The 13,391-nt window shown below is 36.5% G+C and overlaps 1 protein-coding gene across 1 annotated transcript in view; it reads left to right on the top strand.

The window, feature by feature from the left end:
• The window catches only part of PCDH9 (protocadherin 9), a 666,360-nt gene that overhangs the window by 428,242 nt on the left and 224,727 nt on the right, over positions 1-13,391 (top strand). Inside the window, exon 3 of the mRNA XM_056499253.1 lies at positions 3,117-3,318. Within this exon, the coding sequence (XP_056355228.1) occupies positions 3,117-3,318 (202 nt within the window). The remainder of the gene's footprint in view (positions 1-3,116; positions 3,319-13,391) is intronic.

Genomic DNA, 13,391 nt, shown 5'->3' with positions numbered 1-13,391 from the left:
ATAGATGTCACTGGATCCTGTCTTAACCCCAGACTTTGTCAACAGTGTAAGTAACTTAGCCTTGCAGGATTAATGATGGCAAATCAGATACATTTATATAATGATTAATTAATTTATTATTTAGAAGACAAATGATTGGACAAAAGATCTTAATCAGATTTAGTTACTACAGAATGTAAAAGCTAAAACTGCTAGCAGTGTATAGTGTAGGTATAGTGCACTATATCAAAGGTATTGCATAAAGCTAGCAAAAAAGAAACCATTATTAAGTGGAGGTCGATACAACTCACCACACCAATGCTCATGGGCAGATCTCTCACTTTGCCTCAAGGAGTATCCTTGAAGGCACTTCCCCACTTCCAGGGAGAAAACTTCTTACACTCCAAGAAGGAATATGTGAGAGGAACCCAACCATGTGAAAGTGGACTGGACTTCTGCAGTGTGTAGAGTGTACAGTGATTGACTGCCAGCCATGTGTCTCCAGGTCTCCTTAGCAGCTTATCTGTCAAACTATCAGGATCTTAATTTGGAACCGGTGAGCCAGACTACTTTTAGCATAATTCAATGCCAAAATTGGCACATGACAGCACCTCTCAGCCCACCACTGATAACTTGCAAAATAGGGCATTATTTGAGTTGACCACATTCCAAAGCAGATCACCCTGCTACAGCTTCTCAGAAAGGCAAGACAATATACTTTTCTCCCATCATTTAAAGCATGGATTTAAAAAATTAATAGTACTATCAGCTAAGAAGTTGTCAGTAAAAGTGTTAGGCCTGTGTCATTTTACTGGCTAATTGGTCCCTGTCACTGCCAGTATAGAGTCAGAGCAGATTTCAACTAGTATGAGGAATTTTTGTTACCCAAGATCAGTAATTTTACTACATAACTCATGAAATAGGACATTTGTGTAATTATGTATTCTTCTCTTTATTTGGGTGGTTAATTAATTATAGGGGTTTTATTATTTTGCACACCCTAAAACTTAATTTATCATCTCCTCCCCTATTTTAGGGCTTAATTTTCTCAGTCATTCATGTCTTCTTATAGAGTCTTTTAGGTTTAAAACAAATGAAAGCAATCTTCATTCCTCAGATCGTAGTGTGACCTGGAGAGGGGGTGGGGATAGGGGGATGCACCACCACAGTTTGCCACTTGCTGACTTTGCTAGTGGCATAAATTATTATTTTGGAAAAACAGGTCTCCAAATTCATCTTTCTGAAAGTGGTTACGGAAAGAGAAGATTTTAAGATGTGTTAGCTACATCTCTATTGTGCTCATATTGAAGGGGAAGAACAGGATAGCAATTAAAAATTGTTCTAGAAGAAAAAGTTGTAAGAAAATATAACAGACTGAGCTAAAGTTTTTCTTAGTGGAATATATAGTTAGTTTCTCTATTGATGTAATGAATGCATCCAATGACTCAGAGGGTCTGTTTGGTTTTCTACAGCTGGTTTCTAATCCTAAAGCTGGAAAAGGAACTTAAAAGCAAAATACTAATTATAAAATCACAGCCAAGAGCAAATAGTATTACATTTATTTCTATAGTGAATAACGCAGTAATCTAAAGTTGACTTAATCAACTATATCCACCCAAGGGAGATTAATAAAAAGAAACCTGATAGATTACATTGATCATCATATAAAATGGTAGCAATTACCATTAACAAATAGTCTTTAATAAGCAAACATGCAGTAAGTATGATTAACTTGAGGTTTTTCTCATTAAAAGAAAAATTAAAAAGAGAAAGGGGAAAAAAGGAAAGTTGGGGCCTGATGATGCTTCAGGACACATAATGTTAACTGCTTTTAAAAGTGTTAGCTAGTAGAAGATACCTCTTGTATTATTTTCTTTCTCTTCTAGCTCTGTAGGAGTCTTGAATCATTAGCTTAAATATAACACATAAATTTCAGAAGACTAATATTGATAAGAAATAACCACTAAACTTAACAGTTACTATGCTTGAGACAAACTTTGTGAATCTCTACTTTATCCTAAATCAATCTAGCAAAACCAGACCACTGAAGCTGCTGAAATTTTTTTGTCAGAAGATGTGCTTAACTTAATTGAACCACTCTCTTGAGATACTCTTAAACTAGTTGTTTCCATTCCTTCAAAGATGCAGTATTTTGATCCATGAAGACCTGTAATATTCCTTTCATGGATCCAACAGTCATGGTTGCTAAATGATTTGCAGCGGTTGCTATCAGCTCTGAAGCTCTTGGGGAATCACTGTATCATTCTGTGGCCACAATTCAAAAGTCAGATTATTTCTCCAGATGAGAGAGGTTCAAAATCAATAATGGTTCAAAATCAATAATCTAAGTGTACAGTAAAGGGTTTTTTGGTGTTGTTTTTTTTTCCTCTTGAGATGGCTACAGATTTCTCTTTTTAAGAAGTTCAGTAAAATGTGAAATTCTGCTTCTCAATCCCTGTGTTTTTTGTGCAAACTCTGTGCTGTTTCATTTTTATTTCTCTTACCAAAATGATAATTATTTATTCTATTGATGCATTTTGTGATTAGTTGCTGACCACTGTGAATTCACACATATATTATCAATTCTAATTATCCATTTTAGGTGCATGACTGCTATTAGTTAAATATACTTATAGATAGCTATTTATTCATGCTACTACACCTGAAAGATGACAACCATTTTTATGGTTTTGTTTAGCTTTTCCAGTTTGAATAGAGATAGTACAGATTTTAACCTCAGAAATATATACCTATTAAATTTTTGGATCCCATTTGCTTTTCATAGCATAGTTTGTAATGTTTTTTGCTCCTCAGAGAGAGGTTTTTTAATAGATGATGTTTTGAAAATTATAAGAAATATACCTGATTTTCCACTGATCAATTTTTTAGTTTACTTCACAGATGAGCATGTATAGACCTTTGAAATTTGTCTATCCCATCTGCCAATTTCCCATCTAAAAGCATACAAAAAAAAAAACAAAACAAAAAGACAAAAAAACCAACAAACAAACATGATAATAGCAATTGCTTCATAAGCATTGCCAGGGATCTATTTGTTTGTCAAAAGTTAAAAAACCACAGTCACGAGAACTGAAAAGAAGAGCACTAATCAGTGTGTCCTGTGCTCTTCTTTGTAGTCCCAGCGCCGTGTTACATTTCACCTCCCCGATGGCTCCCAGGAAAGCTGCAGTGACAGTGGTCTGGGAGACCACGAGCCAGTGGGTGGTGGAACCCTGATCTCACACCCTCTCCCTCTGGTTCAGCCGCAGGACGAATTCTACGACCAGGCTTCACCGGACAAGAGGACTGAAGCTGATGGCAACTCTGACCCCAATTCTGGTGAGTCACCATCACTGCTCTGCTTATCTGAGTTGCTTTGCTGACTTGGGTACTTTCTTTTTCGTCCCTTTGAGCTCTGCAATGGTAGAGGTGTTTTTAAGCACGTTCATGAATTTGATCATATTAGCTCATAAGGATTGTTTGGAAATAATGTAGTTTGCCTGAAGTGCCTCATGTTGTAATCTGACTGTGGAAGGAAAAGCATATCCAGTAGAATAAATGGCTTCATACTAATTGCACAGTAAGTAATAACAGCTGGGGAGAAGGATGTCCTACAAGGTAGCAAGTTTCTCCTGATGTTTTTCTGTACTGTAGCTATTTAGCTTTAGACTTTGTTTTAGGAAAGTCATTCTAAATATCAATTTAAAGTTCAAGGATATAGAGGTTGCACTGTCTTTTAGACTAACAAAGAAGTCAGTAAATCAGTGAAGCACTGAAAAACTGAAAGAACCCAAATTTCTTAACTCTCTTACAATTCCCCCTTCTAACATTAAGAATCACAGGATTTATTTGTTAACTTGGAATGTCATGATGCATTGGAACTGTCAGATACAAGTTTTCATACAAATATTAAGGATTAAGTACTTTATTTGGGAACTTCTGCCTTTTTCTTCTTTCCTCCTCTACAATACATTTACATTATTGCTGTGTTTTTGTGAGAGCACTAAAAATTGAAGCAAGGTCTTAACCAATACTGTGACTAGTATTTTGGCACTGGAATGAGGAGATGTAGGCATACTGAAAACAGGGAGGGGAAAGTAGCATTGCTCTTATGCCTCTTGTTTTTTGTCTAGAATGTGGATACAAAGGTTAAAAGTCTTATCTGTCCTCTTGGAAGGTAATTGAACCTGAGTTCTCTTGCATCCCAGGAGTATAGAAATAAGAATTAGTTTCTGTCTTTGGCATTTCTCCCTTTTGTATAGATGATTAAGTTGTCACTGGGCCTGTACAAACCAGGAGAGAAGGTGGCCCTGGGATCTGATGAACAATATTAAGGTCCATCTCCTCATTTGGGCAGAGCTGAATCTGAATGATGGCATTTACATCATGGCAGATGACAACATGAACTGTGGAATATTGACTTTGGAAATATTTTTCTCATATGTATATGGGAAGACCAAGAGGTTGTGCTGGATGAAACTCTACAAAGAAACAATTTGAAATGTTTTGCTTTCTGAGAGTTGCATGAGTTGCATTCTGGTTTCTTTTACTCTATTTACCTTTTACTTTTTTTTGTTTTTCTTTTTTTTTTTTTTTCTCTCTGGATATGACACCTATGTTTTATTTTCTTTACTAAAACAGAAATGTTTTTGAAACTATGATGTTAAACCCTTAATCTGTGGAAATACAGAGAATGATAAAAGAATAGCAACTTTGAATGGATTGACTCTGGAGCAAGAATATATGTCTGCTTAAGCAAGCAAGGAGCTTAACTGGAATTATCCAGTTAATTCTCTGACCACGTATGAGACTTGTGAAAGATTTAACATCATCAGAGAGGAGTTTTTAAGGCAGCATTGCCTTAAACATGTTGGCACTGTTGCATTGGCTTCACAGGCTCTGAATTGTACATCTCTTCAAAATGCAGCACAAAAATCCTCCAGGAGAGATAGGGAAAAAGGGCTTAGTAAACTTCATAACAAGTTATTAAAAGTGAAGTTTTGGAAATTCGTGTTAAACACATTGTGCAAATATGGTATATTAATCATGATCATCTATTCATGCCTAATATAGACACTAATAGAAGATTAGTCAGAATGAGTAAGTGTTCTTAAAAGCTATATGACAAATTTTAATATGTTTATGGTTACACCTAATTTAGCCTTAGAGATGCTTTGTGTCAAATTTATGAAAATCTAACCATCAAGTTGTACTAACTATTAGTGAAGTATTGAAGTATAAGGTTTTTTGCTTTTTACCAGACATTGAAACAGTACACTCTGTATCTCATCAAGTCTCACAAACCAAGAAAGGAATTATATGGTCAGTACTGTGACAGAAATTTTCCTGGAAAAGTCCAGGCCAGAATGGGAGTCATGTTGCTCATTAGATGGATTTAACTTTTATATTGTATTATTCAGTATCAAGCTATTGTCTAGGCACTGTATCAAAATTATTTTGCTACTGTAGGCAGAAGTCTTTGAGTGAGATGTGAAATAAGTTTTAAAGCAGTTTATGGTTATTTAAGATCCTGTGGCAATTTTCAGTAGAGAAAAATGCTATCTGGTATTGGGCAAAGTTACTTTGGGGATATTTACCTGTGTTCATGTTTAAAATAACTGATGTAGCACCATTTGAACATTGTATTCCTTGACAGTCGTGAGCTGAATTTCTAGTTGTGTTGCAGTGAAATGTTCCCTAGTTGTATTTAATTGTAGAGATAGTTTAATTTCAGTGGCTGTTTAAGGGATTGCTGGTTATGAAAAGATATGCTCAGGTAAAAGATACAAATATAAAGAAAGGAAGAAAGCCCTAGTGGGGAGTTGTAGTATTATCATGTACATGTACTGCTGTCAGTTTTGGATAATAAGTGTTGCATAACAGTATTTTTATTCTAAATCCTTGAACTGAAGTGAAAGAACAGTGTTTTTTGGGAATGTTTGCAAATGACCTCTACACCAAAAATACAGATTTGTTCCACTGTATTTTTATGAAAGTTCATTCTAAGTTAAAGTTTGCTTCAGCTCATGAGAATGTGATGTTAATCTTGATAGTAAAGTCCTTGCTTCATGCTGAGAGCAATTTTGGTTAATGACTTTAATGCTCAGTGAATTGTGTGGGTTATTACTGTACACTGTGAAGTTATGTGAATAAAAACACAGCCATTATTTCTCAATATAATGTTGCTATTTTAATTATACTTGAAGAGAGACCAAGGCTCAGGTCTTCAAAAAATGAAATAGGGGGGGAAATGTGATAAAAGTCTTGCTGACTTGTTACACAAAAGTATGAGAAACCTTACTGTCACATTGGCTTCTACAGAGACACAAGAACTACAATTACATGATTTAATGAAATAAACACACACAGTGAGAGTACATTCATCTAGCTAATCTGAAAACAGAAATCTCTCACACCAGGTGAAACTTAAATGAAGAGAGAAGCCAAATATTAGCATTGTCAGCCGCACGCTGTCACTGTGGCTATGAGAGAAAGGCAACAAGATAGAAATATGAAGTCTTTTATAATGACATGTAAGTCCAAGTTTGGTTTGCATCACTGTCTTCTGTCTTCTTTATTTAGGTCTTTTATTTTGAGGATTGTATTCATTTGCTAAGATATATTTTCCATTTACCTATTGTTAATTGATCAGTATCATTGATGGTCAGAAGAGTTTGATGTTAACCTGTCAATTGCAACTTCCTTATAGTCCACCTTTGTCTCATTTACAGCTTGATACACTTGATTTTTATAAAAAGGAATATAGTCCAAAGATCTTTAATCTGATACAATTTCTTTACCTTTTAGCATATCAGGTAAGAAATTAGAAAACATTACAGTTTCTTTAGGTTCCAAAACACTAAGGTCAATGTAAAATTGAATTTACTTATACTACTTTAAAACATCTTTCATTACAAAAAATTCCTGCTTTCTAATATTAGGGATACAATGTGCATATTTTTAACACAAACATCTTTATAATCAGTTGCATTAAAACTGCACTCTCTGATGTATTTTGTGAATGTGAAATATTTCTTCAGGTATTGCTCAAAAAGCCCTGTGCTTTTTTTTCTCCAGCAGTCGGGTGCAGACTGTTATTTTTTATTACTGTAAGTGTGGTTTTCATCAGTGTGAAAAAACAGCCCACCTTATTAGTGATGAATTCTTCTTTCACTGTGGCTTAGTGAAGGTTGTCAGGGACTTAACTTTAGACTGGAATTGTTAACATATTTAAGAGTTGCATGCAGCAGAGCTGTGCAATAGAACTGTATGAAGTAAAAATGTGCCTCCTAGTGTAAAGAAGGGGAAAAATGCATTTTCAGGAAAATGCTTGATAAATCACATTTTGATAGCTGCAAGCTGTGGATGTGATTCATTTTTCTTCAAAGAGATAAAGAGGAATAGCATATATTTAGAGGAGTGTTAGAACTGCTCTAGGGAGAAAGCCTACTGCACACTGTGGATGAATCTATGCAATATTTCCAATGGTTTTAAACCAGACAAATATAATATTTATGTCTTCTGGTACATGTTTACAAAGCTAAGTAAATGCTTGCCTAATTTCTACTCCTCATTAATAAATAGTATGAATATATATCAACAAAGTAATAGCTTTATGAAAACATGGAGCTGTAGCAAAAATTCTAATACACCCACAGGTTTCAAGATCATGATTTATTTAATAAAATTATATAGAATGCTCTATTATGTCCTATGATATTTCAAAAGCAACTCTATATTCTTGGAAATAATGTTAGAATGCTATCTTTCAATAATAATGTTTGTAGATAGCTTTTTTATTTCTAGTACATTAAAAACTGTGTGGTTAAATTTGTCTGATAATACCTGAGTTCACTTATTTTAATAAACCTAATACTGTGGCAGTTTGGTCAAGTAATGTCAGGGGTGTCATATGGCACTCTAATTCCAGTAATAAGTAGAATATCTCTGTGATAGTGGCTTAATTATGATTAAAGTTCAGAGTAATGGCAAAACTGCTTTGTATTACACTTGGGCATATGATAGTGTCCCATGTGGAGAAGCTAAGCCTCTTCTGCAGAGAGCTTTGGTTTTACAGTGTCACTGTCGTTACACCCAGTGGGTGATGATGGTTTAACCTTGTGGGCATACCCTCTGCTAAATCCTGTCTTTTATTTTGCTGCCTCCAAAGTCTCTTATTTGGCAATACTGGAGTAGTCCATAGCTAAACAGCCTAAGGTATAGAAGGAAATTCTACTGTATTAATGCCTAGATCTAGATAATTTGCTGTCCATAGTTATTCTCATGTTTTCATAATATGAGACTATGAGAACTAAAATAGGAACATTTGCCTTTGAGTCATATCCTCCATTTCATTAAGCACAAGTTCATAACTCACACAGAATCTAACACTGTCACATTTAGCTACAGGCAAGCAGGAGTAAGAAAAGCTGGAGTCAGGTTGGTGAATTAGCCCATAGAAGAGCTATAAAATAGTCTGAGGCCTGAATTCAATCTTAGCCCAGGCACTTATTTCTTTAAAAAGATAAATAAATTCTGAGAGGCATAAGAAGATTGCTATCTCTTTACATCTATTTACATCTCTTTACATGTCTTTACATCTCTTTGATGCCTCAATGCAGTGAGGATTTAGAAATTGTCTTGGTTTAGAAAAGCCACTGTGCTACATCTGTTCCTATTCTACTCTCATTTCCTTCACACACCAAAGCTAATTGGAGTGTAAATCAGGAGTCCATAACCATTGAATGAGCAGTAGGAGGGGAACTTGTCCCATTGCTTCTCCAAGAGGAACAGCTAACTTTGCAAAACTTCCTAGCTGCTGCCTGAGAAGAGCACTTGCAGGTCCTCAGCAGTGAGATGAAAAGGCTACATGGGGCAGGGGGACTATGAGAAGGGTTTGAGGATTTAAGGAAGGGGAAGCTTGCATTTGAGATGAAAGATGATGCCTTTGGCTGCAATCACTGATGCAACCGCAGATGCTTTTGCCAGATTAAAACAAGGGACTTAAGGAATTAAGAGCTATTTTTCTCTTGTAAGTGTTTTCTACTCACAAGGCTTTTCTTCATATCACAGCAAGCCCAGTTCTACTGCAGACATTCACAGACTTTTTTATGTTTCAAAGCGATACCATTATCCAGTCAAGCCTCTACCATTGCACAATGCTTAGTGTTTCACACAACTTTCCTTACATCAAACTGATGTTTTAAATTATTCCAGGGATAAAATAGTCCAGTGATTTATTTCCACTGGTGTTTGATTATATGTTTTATATGAGTTTCCATGGCAAGGTTGTGGGGAGGGGGACTGCAGAGGGCACCTCTTTGAGAAGACACCAGAGGCTGCCCCTCATGTTTGACAGAACCAGTGGCTCTAAAGCAGATCCATTGCTGCCCAAAGCTGCACAGCAGCTGGGAGGAAGGAGTAAGAAAAATGTGAGAGAAACAAACTTGCAGACAGTGATGAAGAAGGAGGTAGAGAGCACTCTTCAGACACCAGATAGATTCCCTCTCAGGTTGTGAGAAGGTGGTGCCCCAGCAGCCCATGGGGGACCCCAGGCAGAAACAAGGAGGTGTTGGAGTCACAGGTAGGATGCTCTCCCTGGAGGAAGCTGCTGTCCTCGAGGAGCACATGCAGGAGCAGGAGCTGTGGCCCCAGGGGAACCCAGGCTGGAGCAGTCTGGTCTTGAAGGCTCACACCCTGTGGAAGGGACACATGTATTGCTTGGAAAGGACCCCACGTTGGCTAGAGTAAGGTAAGTATGATGAGGAAGGAGCAGCAGATACCAAGTGTTACCAACTCCCTCTCATGTAACCTTTACACCACTTAGTTGCAGGGGCAAGGTGGAGAGGAGTCAGAAGAGGAGGGTATAAAAAAATAAATTTGAGCCTGGAAGAGGGAAGGGTTGGGTAGTGGGAAAGGTGTTTTTAGTTTTGTTTTTCCTGTTTCTCACAATCCTACTCGGGTTTTTATTGATGATAAATTAAATTTATCTTCCCCAGGCTGAGTCAGTTCTGCCAGTGATGGTAACTGGTGAGTGATCTCTCTGTCCTTATCTCAACCCATGAGCTTTTTCATCTCATTTTCTTCCTGTCTTGAGAAGGGGGAGTGATAGAGCAGCTTGGTGAGCACCTTGCAGCAGCCAAGGTTAGCCCACCAGAATATTAAAGTGGGTGCTGTACTCTCAGTCTGAAAGCATTTATTTCCAGTTTCTGCCTCTTGTCTCAGTGACTGTATCACCCTTTGTCAGTGTGAAATCTGTGACTTCCAGAAGTGCAAGGATATTTTGAGGCCCAAGGGACTGTTTTGACTAGTACAGGATCCTGCATAATACAGATCAGAAATCCTAGCCAATAGCATAAAAAAAAAACATGTGTCTTCTGCTGATATCCATGGCATATATTACAGAATGATTTCTTGATTTAATGATCTTCAGTGACAGAGGAAATAGTGCTACATTGCTGATTTCAACTGAACTAGCCTTTTATTTGATAAAAGGGGTGTTTGGAGTCCATAGTACAGATGGAGTGCTCAAGTCTTCTTGAATCTGTAATACGAAAAATAAAAAATATAAGTCTTGTAAATTGCAGTTTTAAAATCAGTTTTTCTCTTTATTGGTCATTATTTGAGTGGGGTTTTATTTCCTACCTCATGAACATGCTGTTTAACAGTACTTCTTAGCAATAGAACAGCAGCAGATTTTTCTATTATTTAAAGACTTTCCATGGGAAATTAAAATCAAAAGCACAACTGAACACATATATCTTCAATCATCATGAAATATATTAGAAAGATTTTATTAGCATTCTAGGTGCTCTATCACCCAGCTGTATTTGACACAATGCACCTTTTAAAGGTGTGATAGTGTGATTATGACAGAAATATTTGTTTGATTTTTTGAAGTTACTGTTTCTGAAATTCAGTGAAAGATATTGTTGTCAGCTGTGACTCCTTGTTACCTTGATATTACAACTAATTTCTCAATGCTACATATTCTTTTACTAATGGAATCTTAGCAGTGCAACTCTTATTCCCACTGACAACTTGACAAAAAGAAAGATAATATTTGTGAGAAAAAGGTGTTGAATTTAGCATGGCATTGTTAATTTCAGCATTTAAGTGGTTACATATTTAGAATTAGAATTGTTGATGACTGCGATGAGAGGAATAACAATGCAGGAAGAATAACCTCATTGCACCCTCACAGACTTGGGCCTGACAACTAGAAAACAGCTTTACAGTGAAAGAACTGGGAGTCCTGGTGGATAGCAAGTTAGCCATGAGCCAGAAAGACATCCTTGAAGAAAATAAATCAATCTCCTGAACTGCAAGAGAAAGGATGCTGCCAGCAAGCTGATGGGAAAGATCCTTCCTCTCTACTCAGCACTGGTGAGACACTTTTGAAGTGCCAAGTTCAGTGCTGGTTTTTCCATTATGGAAGGGAAATGGAAATATGGACTGAGTCCAGAAAAGGTCCAAAAAGATTATTAAGGTATTAGAGCATCTGTCACATGAGGAAGTGCTGAGAGAACTGTGACTGTTCGTCCTGGAGAAGGGAAAGGCTTAGGAAGGATCTAATTAAAGTGTGCAAATACCTGATGTGGTGCGAGAAGGCGAGTGCAGAGAGAGCCAGACTTTTCTCAGTAGTGTACCAAATTAAAGAAGGGACACTGGGCACAAACTGAAATACAGAGAAATTTTCTTTAAACAAAAGGAAAGAAAAAAACAACAACACATTTTCTTGCTTTCAGAACAATAGAACTCTGCACCAAGTTTCCCAGAGAGATTGTGGAATCTTCATGGATATTTTGGAAATAGAACAGGACATTTCTCTAGCTGGTCATGGTAACTCCCTGAGTTGAGCAGGAAGGTGTGACTAAACCCTCTCCAGACTTCCATTTCAAGCTTTATTATTCTATGATTATGAAATCTTAAAAATTAATTAAATTTGTCTTGCATAGACTGTGCAATACATATGTGAAGAAAAGGTAAACTAAGTATAAACTTGTAAATTTGTGGTAGGACATCTGGTGCATAGAAACACAGTATAGACATCAAACACAAATAAGTACTATCCACATTACTTGTTGCTTCTCCAGTTTAGCTCCTGAGGTAGATACCTGAAATGAGTCAAGTAAATCTTGTAAAGAAATGCCTTTATCCCACCACAGGTTATGAATGAAGGCTGTAGAAAGTAATCAAATAATACCCAGTTAGTTCCAGAAATAAGTTATGAGCTCAGCTTCATATTATATACTCTGAATTTAGATGCCTACATGTATAAATCTAAAGCTTTATCCTACCTGTGTAAGCTCCCTTTTCATTTTACTGAGCACAAGAACTTTCATTTAAACTGGGTACCTAAACCAGGTTTGCTGGATTTCACTCTAGAATCTGTTCACATATTTCTGTTGAGTGTAATAGGAGCTCGAACACCAAATTCATACAAAGACATTTTGGATTAAATTTAGCTCCACAGTTAATATGCATAGGACTCAGATAATTCATTACATGTTGTCTTTTGTTTTAATACCTACTTCTTGTTAATTGCACTCCCTTCTTTGCTGCTTGACATCCACATCCAAACAGCTTGGGTGTCCCAGGATATTTCTAACCTGTTATTGCTGATGGTTTGACAGGAGAAGTGTGGTTTATGTTGAGATTCATTCAAAAAGATATGAGTGCAGGTGCCATGTGGGTAACCTCGTGATGTATCTGTGACTCATTCAGATGTGAGCTGGAGGCAGATGTGAATTAGTCTGAGATCCAGGTGTAGTCAGTGGAGACCTCCATTATCATAACTGAGACTAGAGACCCAGTCAGTTGGGTCTGATAAATGATGTGTAGTAGATGTGTCTATTTTAATGTGAGAGGCATAGCTTCCCAAACTATATTGACTGGGTTGGCTCTGTGTATAGGGGAAGCTCAGATACCTAAATTTGGCTGATTCCCACAAATCCAGCTGTTTGTGTGAGATGAATCTCAGCTGTTCTTGTTGCTAAGGGAATACTCATACCTTTCTGGGAGATTTATCAGTTTTTCTTATCTATCTGCACATAACATTTTTCAAAGGAGAAGGACATTTTTATCTTTCATGCCTCATTTTTACAGTACTAATTTAAAAAAAAGTACTAATTGCATACCTTCTTTTTTCTTCTTTAAAACCTTTTAAAAACACAGTTCTAAGGAAGGATTTCTAAAAATAATTTCTGTTCTCTTATCAGTTTTCCTTCCTTCAAATAATCACAAATATCGACTGGAAGGTATTATAAGTCTCATGCCATTTTAAAAATTAGCATGTCTTGAAGTGAAGATGGTGCATTTTGACTGTCTCTTTAAGATTATCCATGTGATATGCTCATGGAATCCAGGAGTTCTTTCCTTAAAGCAAGTATCTTAGTAAGCTTCACATTCTG

The sequence above is a fragment of the Oenanthe melanoleuca genome, chromosome 1, assembly GCF_029582105.1.
Source record: "Oenanthe melanoleuca isolate GR-GAL-2019-014 chromosome 1, OMel1.0, whole genome shotgun sequence".
In the NCBI taxonomy this organism is placed as follows: domain Eukaryota; kingdom Metazoa; phylum Chordata; class Aves; order Passeriformes; family Muscicapidae; genus Oenanthe; species Oenanthe melanoleuca.
Note: the sequence above shows the minus strand (reverse complement) of the source record. Positions and strands in the feature narration are given on the sequence as shown.